This window comes from Podarcis cretensis (genome assembly GCF_951804945.1).
Source record: "Podarcis cretensis genome assembly, chromosome: 2".
NCBI lineage: Eukaryota > Metazoa > Chordata > Lepidosauria > Squamata > Lacertidae > Podarcis > Podarcis cretensis.
Window position 1 is genome coordinate 126,361,399 of NC_137171.1, and position 23,073 is coordinate 126,384,471.

General features: G+C 49.4%; 2 protein-coding genes across 7 annotated transcripts in view; both read right to left on the minus strand.

Annotated features, from left to right (window-relative positions):
* Nucleotides 1–22,627, minus strand: part of LOC307209893 (uncharacterized protein) — a gene marked incomplete at its 3' end in the record, with an annotated part of 57,053 nt that extends 34,426 nt beyond the window's left edge. The window contains exon 1 of the mRNA XM_079965265.1: nucleotides 22,620–22,627. The remainder of the gene's footprint in view (nucleotides 1–22,619) is intronic.
* The window catches only part of LOC307208566 (uncharacterized protein), a 31,867-nt gene that overhangs the window by 6,467 nt on the left and 2,327 nt on the right, over nucleotides 1–23,073 (minus strand). Inside the window, exons 1-3 of one of the 6 annotated variants that reach the window (XM_079963291.1) lie at nucleotides 3,846–4,519; nucleotides 1,486–1,666; nucleotides 210–279 (exon numbers count right to left, since the gene is read on the minus strand). Coding sequence is in view for 1 of the 6 variants with exons in the window: in XM_079963289.1 (XP_079819415.1) it covers nucleotides 210–279 (70 nt within the window). In the remaining 5 variants the exon portion in view is untranslated. Of the gene's footprint in view, nucleotides 1–209; nucleotides 280–1,485; nucleotides 1,667–3,845; nucleotides 4,520–23,073 lie in introns of those variants that run through there. The other 5 variants (XR_013835191.1, XR_013835192.1, XR_013835193.1 and 2 more) reach the window with 5 other exon arrangements.

Here is a 23,073-nt window from a genome sequence, read left to right on the forward strand (position 1 = left end):
TTATTCATCTGAATCCCAGGGGCTGGGAGTCCTGAGTGGGGAGACAGCTCTTGGCCCTGCTGGGGGGTTTATCCTTGGCTGGTCGTTGTGAGAAGAGGATGATGGACAAGGTGGGCCCTGATCCTAATCCAGCAGGACATTTCTCATGTTCCCACAAACTGAAACGAGACCTACAAGATACAGTCTCCCGGGCAAGAGGAAGGACTTACCTCTCAAAGTCTCTGTATTTTTCTGTTTCAAAGAAGGAGTTGAGCTCAGACTTGCAGATCAGATTCTCTCCTGTGCAGAATAAGTAAAATGGAAGTGCTGTTTACGTCACTGGAAAAGTATTCAAAAATATTCATGTGTTGAAGAAAGTATAACAAAGGAGCTGGTGTCCCGTTAATAAAAGGTTTATGAGCTCAGCATGTGTGGGCTGCAGGCTGAGGATGTGGACTGTGGAGCAGGAAGACTCGCAATCTCCATTATCTTTGTCGATTTTGCGTAGTTATTTTGGAATTCCTACCGCATTATCGGCTCATGAAAAGTTACGGATGGAGAAACTTACACGGTTGCTGTAAACAGTCACCCCCCACACAAACTCACATACAGTCTGTAAATTTGGCAAGTTCCCAACCCTTGCCTGTATTACTGGCAATTCCAGGCCTGCAGATGTACAGCCCTGAGTGTAGAGCCTCCAGCCACAGATATTGTCTATCATGGAAATGCCCCAGACTGGGACGGATTATGGATCTATGGATGCTGATAGATCGTATCTCACTCTGACATTGCCTACAATAAATAAAACTAATAAGAAATGCCTTCTGGATATACTTATATATAAACCCTGAAAGCCTTTCTATAGCATCCTTCTCCCACATTGTTGAATTGGTATATATACATCATCAGCACCAGCACCACTGATGAACCATGCAGTGGAAACACTTAAGGATGGGAGCCTGAGAGAGAGGAAGAGGTCTCTGGCTACTTCCTGGGCGGGGCTTCCAGAAGCAAAGAGCCGCTTTGGAGAAGGCCTCCCCCCTCCCTCCCAGGACCTTCCACCTTTTTCTCTCTTCTGCTCTCCAAGGTGGACCAAGGGTTTGACTTGGTATAAGGCAGCCCACAGCCAGCCATGCAGTAGCTTTCGAGGATCAGTGGGGAGAGGATGGAGCTTCCATGGGGGGAAAGGTGGGGGAAATCAGTGGGAAAAACCCCACCATCAGGGACAACTCTCTCTCTCCGGTTGACTTGAAGGAGTGGCAGATTCCTGGGCAGGAGGGAGAAGCCAATGCAGACCCACCACTGGAGATTCCTCCTCCGCTGCCCAAGGATGGTGACATCTCTCCAAAAGGAAGAGTCTCCCTCCCTCTCTCCCTCTCTGCTCGACTGGGCTTCTATCTCCCAGGGATGCTGCCATTCCTCCCTCAGCCCCCCAGTTTCCTCTGCCCTGCTCCCCTGTGCCCCACAGTCTCCCCTGCGCCCAGAAACCCCCTTGGCACCGCTCACCCCTCGCCCTCTGCGCCGAATCTCTCCCGGGCGCACCAACCTCTCCATCTGGAGGAGCCTCCCAAGACGGGCAGGGAGGCGGGAGAGGGAGGGGGGTCTCTATCCAGCCCTATTTCACTTCCTTTAACCCTTTCGTGGACTCCGTCTCTCCCTCAAGGCGCAGGAGTACTTCGAGGGATTCCTGCCAGGGGGGCATGGCAGAGGGCGTCATGTTTGGGTCCTGGGATCAAATCCAGGGCTGCTTGGGGATAGCAGGTCCTCGTAGGGACCCCCTTGGTGGGCATCACGTTTCAGTTCAGGCAAGAGAGCCCAGGGGGTGCGGGGCAGTTCAGCATCGCTTGAGCCCCCGGGGAAAAGAGACGCGTGTGGAGGGTTACAGGTAGGTAGCCGTCTTGGTCTGCCATAGTCAAAACAAAATAAAAGAAAAAAAATTCCTTCCAGTAGCACCTTAAAGACCAACTAAGTTAGTTCTAGGTATGAGCTTTCGTGTGCATGCACACTTCTTCAGATACACTGAAGAATGTATCTGCGATACATTGACGATATTTTTATCATCTGGACACATGGTCAACAGACCCTGGACACCTTCCACCAGAAATTCAATGATTTTCACCCCACAATCAACCTAACAATGAATCAATCTATGTAAGAAATACATTTTTTGGACACTACTATAAAAATACAGGATGGGCGCATAGACACCACCTTATACCGTAAACCAACTGGCCGACAAACATATCTACATGCCTCTAGCTACCATCCCAAACATACCAAACAGTCCATTGTATATAGCCAGGCACTACGTTACAGCCGCATCTGCTCCAATTCTACAGACAGAGACTCTCACCTAAGAGATCTACAGCAAACCTTTTTAGAACTAAAATACCCAGCAGATGAAGTTAGACAACAGATCAACAGAGCCAGACTGATACCCAGAGAGAACTTGCTGCAAGACAGACCCAAAAAAGAAAATAACAGAACACCTCTAGTCATCACATACAGCTCCCAAGTTAAAACAGTACAACGCATCATCAGAGATCTACAACCTCTCCTGGACAATGACAGTTCTCTTTCTCAAGCTCTGGGAGGAAGACCTTTCATTGCCTACAGACAGCCACTCAATCTTAAACAACTCCTAACCCACAATAATACTACAACCAGACTTAACACGGACACTGGCACCAGAGCCTGCAATAAACCCAGATGCCAACTTTGCTGCCACATACACCCGGACAACACCATTACTGGCCCCAACAACATCACACATACCATCTCGGGACTATTTAATTGCTCATCGTCTAACATTGTGTATGCCATCAAATGCCAACAGTGTCCTTCAGCTCTCTATATTGGACAAACAGGCCAAACCTTACGCCAAAGGATAAACGGACATAAATCTGACATCAGGAATCACAAGACAGAGAAACCAATAGGAGAACACTTCAATCTCCCAGGACATTCTATACAAGATCTCAAAGTAGCTGTTCTATTACAAAGGAATTTCAGAAATAGACTGGAAAGAGAAGCTGCTGAATTGCAACTTATTACCAAACTTAAAACCATGGAGAGACCTGGTCTGAACAAAGACATTGGATTCTTATCTCATTATACATGACAAAGCCATTTTTCACCTTCTCACCCCTTGCTTTTTCCTGTAAGACCTATTGCAGTCGTTAAGAGTCGTCAACAGGCTCATCACAGCTATCTGCCAATCACCCATTCCCACCACCCTTCTGAGTAATACCCCTCCCCACCTTCTCACTATATAGAAGGGTCTGGTGGCTTCTGTTTCAGTGTATCTGAAGAAGTGTGCATGCACACGAAAGCTCATACCTAGAACTAACTTAGGTGGTCTTTAAGGTGCTACTGGAAGGAATTTTTTTTCTTTTATTTTGTTTTGCGTGTGGAGGGGAGGGCGCTGCAAAGGAGATGGCAGCTGGATTGCATGGATCGGGGGCCTTGAGCACCTCCTGGACCCCCAGGAAAAAGAAACATGGGTGGGTGGGGGGCTGCAAAGGAGATCCTGCCACGCAATCCCTGCAGGTGTTGGGCCCCCGCTTCGCAGCAGGATTGCGGGGATCGGAGCCCCTGCTTATGAGGCCCAGGAGAGGGGCTTTTTTGCGGGCAGGGGTGAAACTAGGCTGGATTTCCCCCGAGTCAAAGACCAAATTGGGGATATTTGCGTCCCCACAAAGACATCCTCAACGGCGCCCTGCTGGAGGCGTCACCTGGTGCAAAAAACAGCCGCCACCCCCGGCTGGCCACCCCCCTAGCTATGGCTCTGTTCCCGGGAGGGGTCTCTGTCTTCTCCTCTTTCCCTTCCCCCTAAATCGCCCCCTTTCCCCCCGCAGCCTCCTTACCTCTTTGTCCTCTCTGGACCTCCGCCTCCCTTGCTCGCTGTTCCGGTGTCCTTCCCCCCAAAATAAAGCGGAGTAGGGGGGTGGGGGGAACGAGTCAACCCACACCCCTCCTCCCCTTCGGAAAACCTCCCACTTTCCCAGGGGTCCTTTGGGCCCCCTGGAAACTTCCGACCTATAGACACTTCGGGTTCCTTGTCGAAGGCGCGCGCCTCTAGAGCTACGTTCGCAGAGCAGCCCTTGCCTGTGTTGGGATGGAAACAGGAAGAGATGGCGCTGCCTCTGGCCTCCTGCTCTTGGCCCCTCCTCCCCCCAAGTCGCCTCTCTCCCCCCAGCGGAGAGTGGAAATGGGGGCGGGAGTGGGGGGCTTCCTAGTTGTGTATGAGCTGATGGATTTATGTTTCCCTCCAGAGCAGGGTGGCAGCTGCACACTTATTTCCCCTTACTTACTTTTGTTATTGTATCATTTTAATAGAGTTAAGTTGAGGGTCTTACGGAGACTCTTCCTGGCTCCTCAAAAAGGCCAGAAGAAGAAGGAGGACATAATCCATGTCTGCTTAAGACTGGGCTAGGTAATAAGGAGGCAGTCATAAGACGCAGGGGCCGTGCTGATTTATTACAATTATTTGTGTAGTTTAAATAATATACGTATATACGTATGTGTGACTATTATTATTTATTTACACAATGAAACATCAACATAAAAAACTTCCCTAAACTGGGTTGTCTTCATAAATATATATTATTATTATTTATTTATTTATATAAATAAATATATATATTTATTTGTTTTCCAATTATTGTTTTTCCTATGTCTTTAGCAGTTATCTTCCAAAAAGAGATGGAAACCCAGGTTTGTGAAACCCTTGTGTACGCAGTGGTCTGCTTGCAGGAAGACTCCCAGGAAGCATGACTGAAGAATTAGTTCAAAATTATTATTATTATTATTATTATTATTATTATTATTATTATTATTATTTTGTTGTTGTTGTTTAGTCGTTTAGTCGTGTCCGACTCTTCGTGACCCCATGGACCAGAGCACGCCTGGCCCTCCTGTCTTCCACTGCCTCCCGCAGTTTGGTCAGACTCATGCTGGTAACCTCGAAAACACTATCCAACCATCTCATCCTCTGTCGTCCCCTTCTCCTTGTGCCCTCCATCTTTCCCAACATCAGGGTCTTTTCCAGGGAGTCTTCTCTTCTCATGAGGTGGCCAAAGTATTGGAGCCTCAGCTTCACGATCTGTCCTTCCAGTGAGCATTCAGGGCTGATTTCCTTAAGAATGGATCGGTTTGTTCTTCTTGCAGTCCATGGGACTCTCAAGAGTCTCCTCCAGCACCATAATTCAAAGGAATCAATTCTTCGGCGATCAGCCTTCTTTATGGTCCAGCTCTCACTTCCATACATCACTACTGGGAAAACCATAGCTTTTACTATACGGACCTTTGTTGGCAAGGTGATGTCTCTACTTTTTAAGATGCTTTCTAGGTTTGTCATTGCTTTCCTCCCAAGAAGCAGGCGTCTCTTAATTTCGTGGCTGCTGTCACCATCTGCAGTGATCATGGATTATTATTATTAACCCCAGCCATTCTGGGTGGCTTCCAACAGAATATTAAAAATATATTAAAACATCAGTCATTAAAACCTTCCTTAAACAGAGCTGCCTTCAGATGTCTTCTAAACGCCAGGTAGTTGTTTATTTCTTTGATATATGATGGGAGGGCTTTCCACAGAGCGGGCGCCACTACTGAGACGGCCCTCTGCCTGGTTCCCTGTAACTTCGCTTCTCACAGTGAGGGAACCGCCAGAAGGCCCTCAGCGCTGGGCCTCATTGTCCAGGCAAAACCATGGGGGTGGAGATGCTCCTTCAGGTCTACTGGGCCGAGGCCGCTTAGGGTTTAAAGGTCAGCACCAACACTTTGAATTGTGCGCGGAAACATACTGGGAGCCAGTGTAGGTTTTTCAAGACTGGTGTTGTTATGTGGTCTTGGCCGCTCCCAGTAACCTGTCTCACCTATTTTCACGGCGGTTGGCGATGTCAGGAGTATTTGGTAGGGACCTTCCCACGCGGGTTGGAGTGGTTCTTTCTGGTAGACTTTGACGAGGATCCAGTCACCAGGGTGGAAGGAGTGAGCTTGGACGTCGATGGGAAGGTTCTGTCCTTCAATGGCGGCGTACTGGTGGAGGCGTTGTAGCTGTGTCTGGAGCTGAATGACATAATTTGTAAGTTCTGCTTCTCCCAGCTCAAGCTCTGAGAGTGGGAATAGAGTGTTGTAGACTGGAGGGGGTCTCCCAAATAAAAGTTCAAACGGGGAGAGTTTTAAACGTTCAGTTGGGGCACTACGTATGTTGTGAAGAACCAGTGGGAGTGCATTGACCCATTTCAGGCCCGTAAGGTTGCAAAGTTTTCCCAACTGTATTTTTATTTCTTGGTTCATTCGTTCTACTTGGCCAGAGGATTGTGGGTGATAGGGTGTGTGGAGGTCCCACCTAATTTGGAGGGCCTTGGCCACTAGTTGCACTATTTCGGCAGTAAAGTGAGTTCCCCTGTCGCTGTCTAGGCGGCGAGGTATTCCGTATCGGGGAATAATATCTTGTAAGAGAGCCCTAGCAACTACAGATGCGGTAGCTTTTCGGCAAGGGAATCCCTCCACCCATGAGGAAAATTGGTCCACTATAATCAAAGCGTGTTTAAAACCCTGACATTGGGGCAGATCGATAAAGTCGAGCTGTAAGTTCTCGAAAGGGACAAAGGTCCATGGTCTAGCTCCTGGTGGTCTCCTGGGTTCGGATGCAATTGCGGAGTGTAGCCCTCCGGTTGGTGGTTAACGTGCCCCTGGGTTAGGTTGGATGTGTCTCCGGACAGCGCTGGCCCCTGGCCTCTTAAGTGAGATGGGCGCACAACCCCAGAGTCTGTCAAGACTGGCCCGTACGGGCAGGGGTACCTTTACCTTTACCTTTAATGTCTGGGCAGGCCTGATCCTTGAAGAAACCTTTAACGATTACTTCATGTTGTGGATTTTCGGGGTCTATTCCTCCCCACGTCTTGATGGCAGAAACCAATCTGGTATAATAATCAGATGGGTGTTCGTTTGGTCCCTGCATTATCGTCTGGACTTTGGTCCAATTAACGGTGCGTTGTCCGGCAGCCTTTACGCCGTCCAGAATGGCTTTCTTAAATAGGTTCAAGTACCAGATCCCATTAGTGGTGTTGTAATCCCATGCAGGTTCTACTCGGAGGCATTGTGCTGTGAGAGCCTGCAATCCTTGGGGCCGTCCCCTCTGGTAGTCGGGTGATTCTATTGCTTCCCCAGCCTTAGTTAGAATGTCTGCCTTCTCTGCCTCATTAAAGAGGGCATTCAGAAGGACATGGACATCTGGCCAGGTGGGGTTATGGGTGGAAAAGATGGCGCTGATTTGGCGGTGGCATTTGTCGGGGTCGTCCCTCATAGAGGGCATCTGGTTTGACCAGGTTACGAGATCAGAGGTATAGAAGGGTTGATGTGTATAAACCATTCGCAGGGGTCCATCAGGTTGGAGAGGTGGAATCGGCAAAGCCCTTAGGGGCATCTGGACCGCGGTAGAGCTCACGGTAGAGCTTACTTGATCAGAAGTTCCTGGAGCTCCTGTACTGTGATCTAGGGATTCTGCTGTAGGCTCACAAGGTTCTGAGGGGAGAGGGTTCTTTCTGGCTTGGACGGGGTCCTCAACTGTGTTGCGAAGCGTTGAGGGGGGGATTTTAGTTTTGGCCTGCCCGGGGTCTTTCTGGTCCTTTTTAGCCTGTAGCCTTGTGACTCTTTTGTTCTCGTTGCTTTGTGCCGCTTCATTCCCCATTTCTTCATCACTACTTGAGCTACTACTAGGTGGTGGTGGTCCTCTATAGTAAAAGGGAATCAGAGCCTGCTGTACATCATCGTCTACGGAGTGCCCTTCGTAAGGGGGGGGCATGGGCTGCCGTCCGGGATTTAATATAGGTAGCTGGTAGGATGTAGTCCCTTTCGGGGCTTGGAGGAATCCCTTTACGGCCTCAAAGGTAGCCAGGTATTCCAACTGACGGGGTTTTTCCTCCATCAAGTACTTCTTTAAGTGGTTCAAGCGCTCTTCATTAAACGAACCCCCTGCCGGCCAACGCAATTCGGGCTTGGCGGAGGCGGTGCTGGCGGGCCAGATTTCAGAGCAGAGGTCCTCTAATTTTTGTTTCGATAATAGTTTGTGGCCAGGAATCATCTTCCATTAGGAGATGACAAATTGGAGAGGAGAGTCAGGGTCCTTCTGAGACTTAGATGGCTTTCTAGAAGCCTTCCTCCCAGAGTGAGCCCGCTCGTGTTTGGAAGCCTGGGTACCCATTTTATGTTTTTCGCGAGTCTAGACAGAAAGGAGGGAAGAGAAGGGGTCGGTAAGGATTGGTATATCTAGGAGATTGGTATACTTAATACAGGGATTTATAGTAAAGAGGCGTCTTTCGTCGCTTGGCAACTTCCTTAGTGGGTTTTTTAAGAGCTCTAGCTATCCGGTTCCTTATATTTCCTTCCTATTTCCTTAGTCAATAACCTGGGGTCCCTTTCCACTCTGCCGATCCCGCCCAATTCCTCATGGGCTATCCCTCCTGGCAACCTCCTACCTATCGTCAATCTCAGGAAAAGGGGCCCTACTGAATGCCCGCGCCGTGCGGTGCCAGATCGGGTGGTCCCTGGACAGAATTTCGGGTCGAAAATCCCCCTTGCTTTCGGAAGCGGGCTTACGATACACGTGGTACGTAGCCCGACCGGTGCGGCTGGGATTAGGATAGAAAGCAAGACCACTTCCTGCCCCCTAGAAAGGACGCTCGGGAAGTTCGGAAAAAGAACTCCAACCCCTTGCTTTCAACTGGGATACCCGTTGCGGAGAGTCAGCTATCTTTCAAGTCGGGTCTCTCCGTCTTACTTTCGGGCTCCCAATTGGAGAAATATAGAGAAAGAGATAGAGCTCAGAACCCCCCTTTTGGGTCGAGCAGCAGTCCACGGTCTCTCTCACCAATTGGACCAAGAGACAGCCGAGAAGGAGCGATAGAGAGGAGGGCAGAGAATTCAGTTGCCAGGAGATTTCCACCCCCTTCCCACCAGTGCACTGGATTTACTTTTCCTATACTCACGTGTCTTCTACGGAGATCCTGGGATCGATGAGTAAGCCGGCCGGATTCCCTTTGCTCCCTGGCTGAACCCTGGGGACGTTCGATTACCACCCGGAGGATGGCCGGAGGTCCAAAGGATCTTCCCAGGCAAAATGGCCCGGAGCCGGCTGAAGATTTCGGGGCCCCCGGTCAGCAACACGGGAGAACTGCACGGCCCCACGTTGGGCGCCAAATGTTACGGTAAAATTCCGGGTGCGGAGTTGCCCTGCCACCCAGCTCGTCGGACTAAGTCCGCGGGTCCTAGCGGAAGAAATGAGTTCTGCCGGAGACGGAGCAAGATGCGGAGATCCGAATTTATTGCGCAACAGGTTCAAGATGAGATTGAACCCCGAGAATGGGGCGACATAAACTTTTAAAAGTTCCCTCCAAGGCCCAGAATACAGTGCAGAAAACGTCATGAATATATTATGGGAAGGTTGGGTTTCGCGGGTGACCTCATGAATACATCACAGAAAGGTGGGGTTATGAGGATTAGCATTTTCAGGAAGGGAGGGGGGAGATATGCAGAGTGAGGAAGAAGGGAGGGGGAATATGCAGAGCGAAGGATATGCATAGATAAACATTTCCCGAGTACCGGTGATGGTCAAACAATAGTCCTGATATGCATCGACTGCCACCTGGCATTGCCCGGAGGAAGCGCTTGGCAGAACCATCTGACAGGATTAGGGTCTTCCTGAGTACGTGACCTGTCGGTTTGAGGATTATGGCTCTGGGGGTACCATCATGGAGTCTGGAGAGAACTGAGTTGAATGACTCCAAGATGGAGGGGATCAGAGTTATGGTTGATTTTATATTGTTTTCCAAAGTTCTAATACCTTGCTGGTCAAGTGCGTATTGGAGATTGAGAAGGGAAATGAACTGGATACATTGTAGCAAGAGTTTGACAGGTTTACGAGGTCGCTGGTTTCGGTTCCATTGTTCTCGCAGCGGGGAGCCGTCAGCAGCTTGTCAGGAGGTTAAATGAGGCGTGCAAGAGTTCGCTGAGCTGGTCTCTGCAGGGCGAATGCATGGTTCTGATTGGATAGAACACGGCCATTGTAGCGTATGGAGGGTTCAACTAGCTACGGTCTGACAGTTTTATGAATGGAGGGAGAGAAAGTCAGGAAAATGGTGGGCTTATTTCGCCCGTACAGGTAGAGAGAGAGAGAGAACGCTGTGCTTATAGGGCCAGGGGTATAGTGTGGTGCGTGTGCAACGGTGTGGGGGAACGAGGGGTCGCTAGGGCCGGGTGCCTCTGAGGTCATCGCCTCGGACCTCTGGTGACTGTTGGAGGGGTGAGGGAAGGTACCCCCCCTTTTCCGTATCAGTACGATGAAACATCAACATAAAAAACTTCCCTAAACTGGGTTGCCTTCATAAATATATATTATTATTTATTTATATAAATAAATATATATGTTTATTTGTTTTCCAATGATTGTTTTTCCTATGTCTTTAGCAGTTATCTTCCAAAAAGACATGGAAACCCAGGTTTGTAAAACCCTTGTGTACGCAGTGGTCAGCTTGCAGGAAGACTCCCCAGAAGCATGACTGAAGAATTAGTTCAAAATTATTATTATTATTATTATTATTATTATTATTATTATTATTATTATTAACTCCAGCCATTCTGGGTGGCTTCCAACAGAATATTTAAAAATACATGAAAACATCAATCATTAAAACCTTCCTTAAACAGAGCTGCCTTCAGATGTCTTCTAAACATCAGGTAGTTGTTTATTTCTTTGATATATGATGGGAGGGCTTTCCACAGAGCGGGCGCCACTACTGAGACGGCCCTCTGCCTGGCTCCCTGTAACTTCGCTTCTCACAGTGAGGGAACCCCCAGAAGGCCCTCGGAGCTGGACCTCATTGTCCAGGCAAAACGATGGGGGTGGAGATGTTCCTTCAGGTCTACTGGGCCGAGGCCGCTTAGGGTTTAAAGGTCAGCACCAACACTTTGAATTGTGCTCGGAAACATACTGGGAGCCAGTGTAGGTTTTTCAAGACTGGTGTTGTTATGTGGTCTTGGCCGCTCCCAGTAACCTGTCTAGCTGCCGCATTCTGGATTAGTTGTCGTTTCCAGGTCACCTTCAAAGGTAGCCCCACGTAGAGCGCATTGCAGTAGTCCAAGCGGGAGATAACTAGAGCATGCACCATTCTGGCAAGGCAGTCTGCGGGCAGGTAGGGTCTGAGCCTGCATACCAGAGGCAGCTGGTAGACACTGCCATGGACACAGAATTGACCTGTGCCTCCATGCACAGCTGTGAGTCCAAAATGACTCCCAGGCTGCACACCTGGTCCCTCAGGGGCACAGTTACCCCACTCAGAACCAGGAATTCTACAATCTTGCCTGCCCCGTCCCCCAAAACAGTACATCTGTCTTGTCAGGATTCAACCTCAATCCGTTATCCACTATATATCCTGCAACTGCCTCCAGACACTCACACAGGACTTTCACCACCTTCACTGGTTCCTCCACCACCTTCACTGGTTCCTCCACCACCTCCACGTATTGATGAACACCCACCCCACCCCCTTGAAGATCTCTCCCAGCAGCATGTGGAAGAGGATGGAACCCTGTGGCACCCCACAAGTGAGAGCCCAGGGTTCCAACACTCATCCCCCAGCACCACCTTTTGGATACGACCCAGGAGAAAGGAGCGGACCCACTGCATAACAGTGCCGCCAGCTCCCAGCTCCTCTACATGTTCCAGGAGGTTGTTGTGGTCAATGGTATTAAAGGCCTCTGAGAAATCCAGCAGAACTTTTTCTTGAGGGTGAAAGAGGAGAGCGCAAAATATGGTCTGAAGCTCAACATCAAAAAAACGAAGATCATGGCCACTGGTCCCATCACCTCCTGGCAAATAGAAGGGGAAGAAATGGAGGCAGTGAGAGATTTTACTTTCTTGGGCTCCATGATCACTGCAGATGGTGACAGCAGCCACGAAATTAATATATGCCTGCTTCTTGGGAGAAAAGCAATGACAAACCTAGACAGCATCTTAAAAAGCAAAGGCATCTCCTTGCCAACAAAGGTCCGTATAGTTAAAGCTATGGATTTCCCAGTAGTGATGTATGGAAGTGAGAGCTGGACCATAAAGAAGGCTGATCGCCGAAGAATTGATGCTTTTGAATTATGGTGCTGGAGGAGACTCATGGACTATAGGAGATCAAACCTATTCATTCTGAAGGAAATCAGCCCTGAGTGCTCACTGGAACGACAGATCCTGAAGCTGAGGCTCCAATACTTTGGCCACCTCATGAGAAGAGAAGACTCCCTGGAAAAGACCCTGATGTTGGGGAAGATGGAGGGCACAAGGAAAAGGGGAGCACAGAGGACGAGATGGTTGGACAGTGTTCTTGAAGCTACCAGCATGAGTTTGACCAAACTGCGGGAGGTAGTGGAATAATAATAATAATAATAATAATAATAATAATAATAATAATTTATTATTTATATCCCGCCCATCTGGCTGGGCCTTCCCAGCCACTCTGGGCAGCTTCCATAAAAACCAAAAATACAGTAAAATCACACGTTAAAAACTTCCCTGAACAGGGCTGCCTTAAGATGTCTTCTGAATGTCAGGTAGTTGTTTATCGCTTTGACATCTGCTGGAAGGGCGTTCCACAGGGTGGGCGCCACTACCGAGAAGGCCCTCTGCCTGGTTCCCTGTAGCTTTTGCTTCTCGCAATGAGGGAACCGCCAGAAGGCCCTCGGCGCTGGACCTCAGCGTCCGGGCAGAATGATGGGGGTGGAGACGCTCCTTCAGGTATACTGGACCGAGGCCGTTTAGGGCTTTAAAGGTCAGCACCAACACTTTGAATTGTGCTCGGAAACATACTGGGACCCAATGTAGGTCTTTCAAGACCGGTGTTATATGGTCTCGGCGGCCGCTCCCAGTCACCAGTCTAGCTCCCGCATTCTGGATTAGTTGTAGTTTCCGGGTCACCTTCAAAGGTAGCCCCACGTAGAGTGCATTGCAGTAGTCCAAGCGGGAGATAACCAGAGCATGCACCACTCTGGCGAGACAGTCCGCAGGCAGATAGGGTCTCAGCCTACGTACCAGATGGAGCTGGTAAACAGCTGCCCTGGACACAGATTTGACCTGTGCCTCCATGGACAGCTGTGAGTCCAAAATGACTCCCAGGCTGCGCACCTGGTCCTTCAGGGGCACAGTTACCCCATTCAGGACCAGGGAATCCTCCACACCTGCCCACCTCCTGTCCCCCAGAAACAGTACTTCTGTCTTGTCAGGATTCAATCTCAATCTGTTAGCCGCCATCCATCCTCCAACCGCCTCCAGACACTCACACAGGACCTTCACTGCTCTCACTGGTTCTGATTTAAAAGAGAGGTAGAGCTGGGTATCATCTGCATACTGATGAACACCCAGCCCAAACCTCCTGATGATCTCTCCCAGCGGCTGCATGTAGATGTTGAAAAGCATGGGGGAGAGGACAGAACCCTGAGGCACCCCACAAATGAGAGCCCAGGGGTCTGAACACTCATCCCCCACCACCACTTTCTGAACACGGCCCAGGAGGAAGGAGCGGAACCACTGTAGGACAGTGCCCCCAGCTCCCAGCCCCTCTAGACGGTCCAGAAGGATGTTATGGTCGATGGTATCAAACGCCGCTGAGAGATCCAGCAGAACTAGGAAACAGCTCTCACCTTTGTCCCTAGCCCGCCGGAGATCATCAACCAGTGCGACCAAGGCAGTTTCAGTCCCATGATGAGGCCTGAATCCCGACTGGAAGGGATCCAAATGGTCCGCTTCTTCCAGGCGTGCCTGGAGTTGTTCGGCAACCGCTCGCTCTATCACCTTGCCCAAGAATGGAAGATTTGAGACTGGGCGATAGTTGGCCATTGTGGCCGCATCTAAAGATGGTTTTTTAAGAAGCGGTTTAATAACTGCCTCTTTCAGCGGGTCTGGGAAGGCTCCCTCACGGAGGGAAGCATTCACCACCCCACGAAGCCCATCGCCCAGTCCTTCCCGGCTAGCTTTTATAAGCCAGGATGGGCAAGGATCCAGGAGACAGGTGGTTGGTTTCACTCGTCCAAGCAGCCTGTCCACATCCTCGGAGGTAACAGATTGGAATTGATCCCACTCAACTTGACTAGACAGAACTCTAGCACTCTCCCGCCCTGGCCCTGCTCCCACGATGGAGTCTACTTCTTCCCGAATCTGAGCGATTTTATCTGCAAAAAACCTTGCAAAATCATTGCAGGAGAACATGTGGCCCGTACTGGGCCCCGATGTTACAGGTGGTTCCGCTAAATTGTGAACCACCTGAAAAAGTCTCCTGCTGCTGTTTTCTGCAGATGCAATAGAGGCGGTGAAGAAATTCTTCTTCGCCGTCGCTATCGCCACTTGGTAGGCTCGACGTTGAGCTCTAACCTGTGTCCGATCAGATTCGGAATGAGTTATCCGCCACCGGCGCTCTAGCCGTCTCAAAGATTGTTTCATTGCCCTCAGATCCGTGGAAAACCACGGGGCTCTCCGGGCTCCATGCAATCGGAGAGGGCGCTTCGGAGCCAAACAGTCAATAGCCCTGGTTAACTCCGCATTCCAGCGGGCCACCAGGGAATCAGCTGAAAGGCCATCAACATGGGATAAAGCATCCCCTACCACTCTCTGGTCCATGGGGTCACGAAGAGTCGGACACGACTAAACGACTAAACAACAACAACAACCACTCTCTGGAAACCATTTGGATCCATTAAGTGGCGGGGGCGGACCATCCGAATTGGTCTCACCTCCCTGCAGAGGGGATGGGTCGCAGAGAAGTCCAGTTGCACCAGGAAGTGATCTGACCATGGCACTTCTTTTGTTTCACTTTTACTTAGTGTCAGATCACCAACATCCATAGAGGTAAACACCAGGTCCAAGGCATGTCCGCGGCTATGGGTTGGGCCAGACTTATTCAGGGACAGCCCCATGGAGGCCATGCTTTCCACGAAGTCCCGAGCTGCCCCTTGTAAGGTCGTGTCGGCATGGATGTTAAAATCCCCTAGGACGACCAAGCTAGGTGTCTCCAGGAGAACATCCGCCACGACCTGAAGCAGCTCGGGCAGGGAATCCTTGGTGCAGCGGGGAGGTCGGTACACCAAAAGGAATCCTGTACTGCCCCTATTGCCCAACTTCCAGAACATGCACTCAGAAAACTGGGTCTTCCCAATAGGACGCCTGGTGCAAACTAATGACTTTCTAAAAATCACTGCAACCCCCCCTCCCCGCCCACATGACCTGGGTTGCTGTGCGTAAGAGAAACCTAGTGGACAAGCAGCGGCAAGGACAGGCCCATCTGCTTCATCCAACCAAGTCTCTGTTACACATGCCAGGTCAAGTCCTCCATCCATGATCAAGTCATGGATGGCAGTGGTCTTATGAATCATTGACCTGGCATTGCACAGCAGCATCTTCAGGTCATGTGGGTATCCCTTGCTGATTCTAGTATCCATCCGGTCAGGACCAGACCCGGAGGCAGGAATAGTCCTCAGACAACGACTAAACCTGCCTCCTCTGTAATGACATGGTCTGGTCTTAGCGTAACTCCTCCTCCTACCCGTGATCACTGAGATCGGTTGTCCCAGTGCATCCCCCCCTGTGGAACATGCCCCAGCCATTTTGTTGGCTGGGACCCACTCCCCGGCAGCCCTGACCCCTCCCCCTAAGAACAAAATAACAACTTATACAAACAAACAAAACCAATAAAACAATACAAACAAAAAAAATTAAAAATTAAAAAAACATCAAAATAAAAAAAATAATTCCCCAAACCCAACCAAACATCCATCCCACCCCACCCCCCACATACAAAAAATCCAAAAGAATTTTTTAAAAAACATTTTAAAAACACTCTGTGCCCCTCCTGCAGTAACACTGTCCTAGTGAGGCCTGGCAGGCCCTGCCCTGGGCCAGGTGGTAAGTGGCAGGAAGGAGCAGGACCCTCAGGCACTCACTCAGGGGAGTCCTCCTGGGCAGCAGGCAGCAAGCACCACGCAGTCCTTATGAGGCTTCAGGCCCCACCCCAGGCCAGATGGTAAGTGGCAGAGAGGAGCAGGGCCCTCGGCACTCACTCAGGGGAGTCCTCCTGGGCAGCAGGCAGCAAGCACCACGCAGTCCTTATGAGGCTTCAGGCCCCACCCCAGGCCAGATGGTAAGTGGCAGAGAGGAGCAGGGCCCTCGGCACTCACTCAGGGGAGTCCTCCTGGGCAGCAGGCAGCAAGCACCACGCAGTCCTTATGAGGCTTCAGGCCCCGCCCCAGGCCAGATGGTAAGTGGCAGAGAGGAGCAGGGCCCTCGGCACTCACTCAGGGGAGTCTTCCTGGGCAGCAGGCAGCAAGCACCACGCAGTCCTTATGAGGCTTCAGGCCCCGCCCCAGGCCAGATGGTAAGTGGCAAGAGCAGGGCCCTCAAGCACTCACTCAGGGGAGTCCTCCTGGGCAGCAGGCAGCAAGCACCACGCAGTCCTTATGAGGCTTCAGGCCCCACCCCAGGCCAGATGGTAAGTGGCAGAGAGGAGCAGGGCCCTCGGCACTCACTCAGGGGAGTCTTCCTGGGCAGCAGGCAGCAAGCACCACGCAGTCCTTATGAGGCTTCAGGCCCCACCCCAGGCCAGATGGTAAGTGGCAGAGAGGAGCAGGGCCCTCGGCACTCACTCAGGGGAGTCTTCCTGGGCAGCAGGCAGCAAGCACCACGCAGTCCTTATGAGGCTTCAGGCCCCGCCCCAGGCCAGATGGTAAGTGGCAAGAGCAGGGCCCTCAAGCACTCACTCAGGGGAGTCCTCCTGGGCAGCAGGCAGCAAGCACCACGCAGTCCTTATGAGGCTTCAGGCCCCACCCCAGGCCAGATGGTAAGTGGCAGAGAGGAGCAGGGCCCTCGGCACTCACTCAGGGGAGTCTTCCTGGGCAGCAGGCAGCAAGCACCACGCAGTCCTTATGAGACTTCAGGCCCCGCCCCAGGCCAGATGGTAAGTGGCAGAGAGGAGCAGGGCCCTCGGCACTCACTCAGGGGAGTCCTCCTGGGCAGCAGGCAGCAAGCACCACACAGTCCTTATGAGGCTTCAGGCCCCACCCCAGGCCAGATGGTAAGTGGCAGAAAGGAGCAGGGCCCTCGGCACTCACTCAGGGGAGTCCTCCTGGAGGAAGACAGGAGGGCCTGGCGTGCTCTGGTCCATGGGGTCACGAAGAGTCGGACACGACTAAACAACAAGGAAAGACTCTTGTGTCTTTTAGGAGGGATAAAAGGGGACACGAGGAATAATCCATCTGGGCAAGTCAGATTTGATGACTTAACTAAAGAGATTCAAATGAATCTGCAAACTATCTTCCTGCTATATTGAGGGGAAACTGCTCTGCTGCACCACTCACTAGCGTGAGTGAAGGAAGAATATCACTTATTCAACATATCCATTCCTACTATCCTTAACATTCCCACAATTGTCCCTTAGCATTCCAAGTTTGGGACCTGCCTGAACATCTTTCCACATTATAATCATCCGTATGGTTTCTCCCCTTGTGTCTCTTATTTGGGGGATAATTGGCTAGGAGCTTACAGTGAAGCATTTAACACACACCTGTGCCACCGCCGGGCACTTTGCTGCCAGAGGCTCTGGCGGTGCCCACTCTCTGCTCTATGTGAGGAATAAATTCTGAGCCCTGGGGTGAAGTAGCAAAATTTATTTAAAGAAAAGCATTGTTGCAAGCATGGGGGAGCTATTCAGGCACACCCAGGTCAGAACAACACAGGAGTTTATCCTCCCCCCAGGGGCAAATGTCCCTCTTCTGTCCTCCAATTGGCTGGAGGGCGGGGCAGAGGTTACAGCCTATCAGACCGCCCGATTATACTCATTTCCCAGGATCCCGATGCCCATTCCTTATTGCCCTTATTTGGTCAAAGCCCCACCCCCAGAATTTACCTATTGACAAAAGCAGCACACCGAAAGCTGCCCTAGTTTTGTGTGTTAACCACTATGGGTTCCAATTGCAAGCATAAGCGAGTTTCATATCTTATAAAACTAAAAAGGCAAACCACATTTAGACTACCACTTTGTTCCAGTCACGGGTGCAAGCAGGCTTCGTATCTGGGTCCCAGCTACAAGCTATATGATGCCACCAGAGATCATGTTTTATTTCAACACTTCACGCTTGACGTAGCCAAAAATGAGAGAGGGCAGTAACACATTTAATTCGTACAATATAAACTATATACAAGGGTTTCAAGACTACCGTCTGCATGTAGGAAGAAGCTAAGAATGGGAGTGATGCGACTCTTCGTATATTAAACAACTGCACATCCAAAGCAACACAAAAAGTCTCACACTCCACTTTTCACAACTCTCACATCCCAAATTCAAACATGAACATTTCCAATCGCTCCTCCAAAGACCAAAAACCATGTGACACTCAGCCCACCATTATTCACCACCAGCTCTTCAGATGACACACCCCTCCCTAACCTTACACTGCATCTTGTATTCTACTATTTTAAGATGTTACCCGCATTACTTTCCATACACCTTACATTTAAAGCGTTTCACCCATGTGAATTTGTAGATGAATTTAATAGTGTCCACTTCGACTGAAGCTCTTTCCACACTCTGTACATTTAAATGGTTTCTCCCCTGTGTGAGTTCAATGATGTGTTCTAAGGTTTTCACTTCAATTAAAGCTCTTTCCACACTCTATGCAGTCAAATGGTTTTTCCTGTGTGTTCGTTGATGTCGTTTACAGTGTCCACTTTGACTGAATCTCTTTCCACACTCTATACAATCAAATGGTTTTTCCCCTGTGTGAGTTCGTTGATGTTGTCTTAAGTATCCACTTTGACTGAAGGTTTTCCCACACTGCATACATTTAAATGGTTTTTCCCCTGTGTGAGTTCGATTATGCCTTTTAAAGGTTTGACTATGACTGAAGCTCTTTCCACACTCTATACATTTAAATGGTTTTTCCCCTGTGTGAGTTCGTTGGTGTAGTCGAAGTTTCCCACTATCAGCGAAGCTCTTTCCACACTCTATACATCTGAATGGTTTCTCCCCTGTGTGAGTTCGCTGATGTATTCTAAGGTTTCCCCTTTGACTGAAGCTCTTTCCACACTCTATACATGCAAATGGTTTTTCCCCTGTGTGAATTCGTTGGTGTAGTCGAAGTTTCCCACTATCAGTGAAGCTCGTTCCACATTCTATACATTCAAATGGTTTTTCCCCTGTATGAGTTCGCTGATGTACTTTATAGTATCCACTTTTATTGAAACTTTTACCACACTGCATACATTTAAATGGTTTCTCCCCTGTGTGAGTTCGATGATGTTGTTGAAGTTTCTCACTTTGACTGAAGGTCTTTCCACACTCTATACATTTAAATGGTTTCTCCACTGTGTGAGTTTGTTGATGTAGTCTATAGTGTCCACTTCGGCTGAAGCTCTTTCCACACTCTATACATTTAAATGGTTTTTCCCCTGTGTGAATTCGTTGGTGTAGTCGAAGTTTCCCACTATCAGCGAAGCTCTTTCCACACTCTATACATTCAAATGGTTTTTCCCCTGTGTGAGTTCGCTGATGTATTCTAAGGTTTCCCCTTAGACTGAAGCTCTTTCCACACTCTATACATGCAAATGGTTTTTCCCCTGTGTGAGTTTGTTGGTGCTTTTTAAGGCTTCCACTCTGACTGAAGCTCTTTCCACACTCTATACATTCAAATGGTTTTTCCCCTGTGTGAGTTCGTTGATGTTCTCTTAAGTGTCCCCTTTGACTGAAGCTCTTTCCACACTCTATACATTCAAATGGTTTCTCCCCTGTGTGAGTTCGATGATGTCGTTGAAGCTTCCCACTATCAGCGAAGCTCTTTCCACATTCTATACATTCAAATGGTTTCTTCATTATTCCTTTTGAATTTACAGATGCCCCCCAGAATTCTTGCCTGTCTTCTCCATCGTCTGCTTCAGAGTGCAGGGAGACAAAATCCTGTTGGGGTTTCAAGGGAGAGAACAAAGGAATATGACACACATCAAGTTCAATTGGCACTCATCCCAATTAGTATTTATAATTATGATGTGCCACCTGACCTCGTTCCCGTTTTCTGACACAGGACTATCCTAGTGTAAATTCTCTGCCCAGGCCTCTCTCACTGTCCTTTCTCCATTTGCCTCACTCCTGGACGTACCTCCTCTATTTCAATGCGGAATCTGTGTCACACTGAAGAAGCTCCATATTAAACATCAATATATAACTGTACTTAATGGAAACTTCAGCCTTGGATATTTAGCACTGATTCATTCATAGGATGAAGCTATTAGTTTTATTGCTGGAGACACAAATTTATTCCTGAGATATCAAATACATTAATAGTATTATGTCATGCGGTGTTGGAGCTGCGATAGTACCTCTCGTGGGAGACAATTTGGGGCTCCTTCTGGGGTGATTGGTCCACCATTCATCCCCAACCTGTATTCTCACCTGTGGGTCCTAGAAGCTGTCAGCATGCAACAGCACACACAACCCAGGAAAAGCTTCGACAGGCCAACTAAACCAGTTGAGGATAATTGATGGGTCTCAACCCCTTGGTGAGTCGGGGACTTTCACTGCATGCGATGACAGGCTCTGGCACATTGAGCAGACAAGACCAATAGTGACTCCAACGGTCAAGCAGGTCGTTTATGCAAGTGCCGTAGAGGGAAGGGAGGGGCTCATCAACCTGGGAAGGGAGGCCAAGCAGTAGAAGAAAAACTCTGATCCTAAACCTCTGCAGCCTTGCGTGAGTATCTTCAGGAAAAGAAGAGGCTAAGCAGTAAACCCTACACGAATCGGGAGTGGAGTCCTTAAGACGATTGTGTTGGAGTGTTGTGGGTATCAAGGAGTTAACACTATGCTAAGTGGAAATACTGACTCAGTTTCATGTGGTGAGTCAGCATCCCAAGAGATGGGGCGCTGCATAATTGGTCTATAGCCAGCTTGTATACAGAGGTATGCTTGACTTCTCCACACTGGCTTCTCCCCTGTATGTAGGAAGGCTGATTTATGGTACTTTATGATGCTGCAGGACTGCAGCTGGAATAAAGCCCTCCTTGCAACACAGCTGGACTCCTGAGTGCTTTATATGGAGCTTCTATCGGTCCAAATACATTGCAACATATTGGGTGGAGTCCTACGCCTCCTTCTGGTAACTCCTGGGGCCAAAAATATTGCTCTGCTTCCCTTTGGACCATATCAAGAAGGTTGAGGAGGTAGGGCTGCCATAGGTCTGTTCCCCACCCCCCCCCCCCGGGAATCGAGGAGGATTTTCACAAGATCGGCAAAAGGTCCACCCAGACGTATGGCAAGGCTGCCGTTTCTTGTGAGGAGAACCAGAACTTACAGGGTTAAACAGTTCTATGTGACGTCTCACATCCTGAGGCCTAGTTTTGTTCACATACGGGAATCTTTCTTTGCGTGTGAGTTACTTTCGCTTTTAGCTGTTGAGCCGGAGAGAATGTCCGCCCGATCTCCAGGGTGATTTATGATGATTTTTCTGTACATAAGAAAGCCTTCTTAGATTAAGCAAGAAGCCTGTGTACAGACTGGGATTTATCACCCACACAAGGCAAAACCGCTGCTGCAATACTCTGCTTGGAGCCAGGAAGAGAGCTTGAGGCTCAAGCCGGCACAGGGAAGCCTGGCAGACTCCATTACATTCCGAAGATTTCTATGGTGGGAAACATCAGGAAAGCTCAAAAGCTGCTTCTTTTGGGGAGAATTTGTATTTTGAAAAAGCTCAACAACTCTGTCCGGATTTGTGCATTTTTAAACGGGGCCACCCTGCTGGAGACGATGGCCTTGTCGTGTAGGCAGCCCAAGACCTCCACACACACTGCCCATCTATTCCCTGGTTTGCCGTCTTCTGGAATATAAACCAGATCTCTTTGAGGGTATCATCCAGACCTTCATTTAGTGTGGGCACCTTGGATTTGGAGCCTAGGCATCAAACATAATCCCTGAAAATGTGTCTCAGTAACCCTTGGTATCCACACCCACCTGGACCTCCCAAGTGAGTCTGAGCTTCTAGAGGAACCATCTATGCTGAGGTGGGACACCTCTGGCCCTCCAGATGTGGCTGGACTCAAAGTACCATAAGCCCAAGCAAGGATGGCCAACGACCAGGGATGATGGGAGATCTACTGGAACAACATCTGGAGGGACACACTTTCTCCATCTTCCTCCTCCTCTGAAAAAGCTAAATATCTGTATTGTTCCCTCCTTCCTCCATGATGTGTAACATCTTCCTGATACACTCCAAGCAACTGCACACATTCCCTAATCCTGCACCATTTACTTCCTGAGGCAGCTCCATTGTGTCCACCTTCTCAGAACCACCCACCATTTCAGTAGCAGTCCTTCAGTTCCCAGCTATTAGTCCCCCTCCCCTACGGAGGAATTATTCATCTGAATCCCAGGGGCTGGGAGTCCTGAGTGGGGAGACAGCTCTTGGCCCTGCTGGGGGGGGGGTTCTCATTGGCTGGTCGTTGTGAGAAGAGGATGATGGACGAGGTGGGCCCTGATCCTAATCCAGCAGGACATTTCTCATGTTCCCACAAACTGAAACGAGACCTACAAGATACAGTCTCCCGGGCAAGAGGAAGGACCTACCTCTCAAAGTTTCTGTATTTTTCTGTTTCAAAGAAGGAGTTGAGTTCAGACTTGCAGATCAGATTCTCTCCTGTGCGGAATAAGTAAAACGGAAGTGCTATTTACGTCACTGGAAAAGTATTCAAAAATATTCATCTTTTGAAGAAAGTATAACAAGGCATCTGGTGCCTCTTTAATAATAATTATACTAATATTAATTTATTTCTTATACCCTGCCCATCTGATTGGGCCTCCCCAGCCACTGTGGGCAGTTCTCAATAGAGTATTAAAAATACATTAAAACATCAATCATTAAAAACTTCCCTAAACTGCCTAAAGATGTCTTCTAAACGTCAGATAGTTGTTTATTTCTTTGATATATGATGGGAGGGCTTTCCACAGAGCGGGCGCCACTACCAAGAAGGCCCTCTGCCTGGTTCCCTGTAACTTTACTTCTTGTAGTGAGGGAACCGCC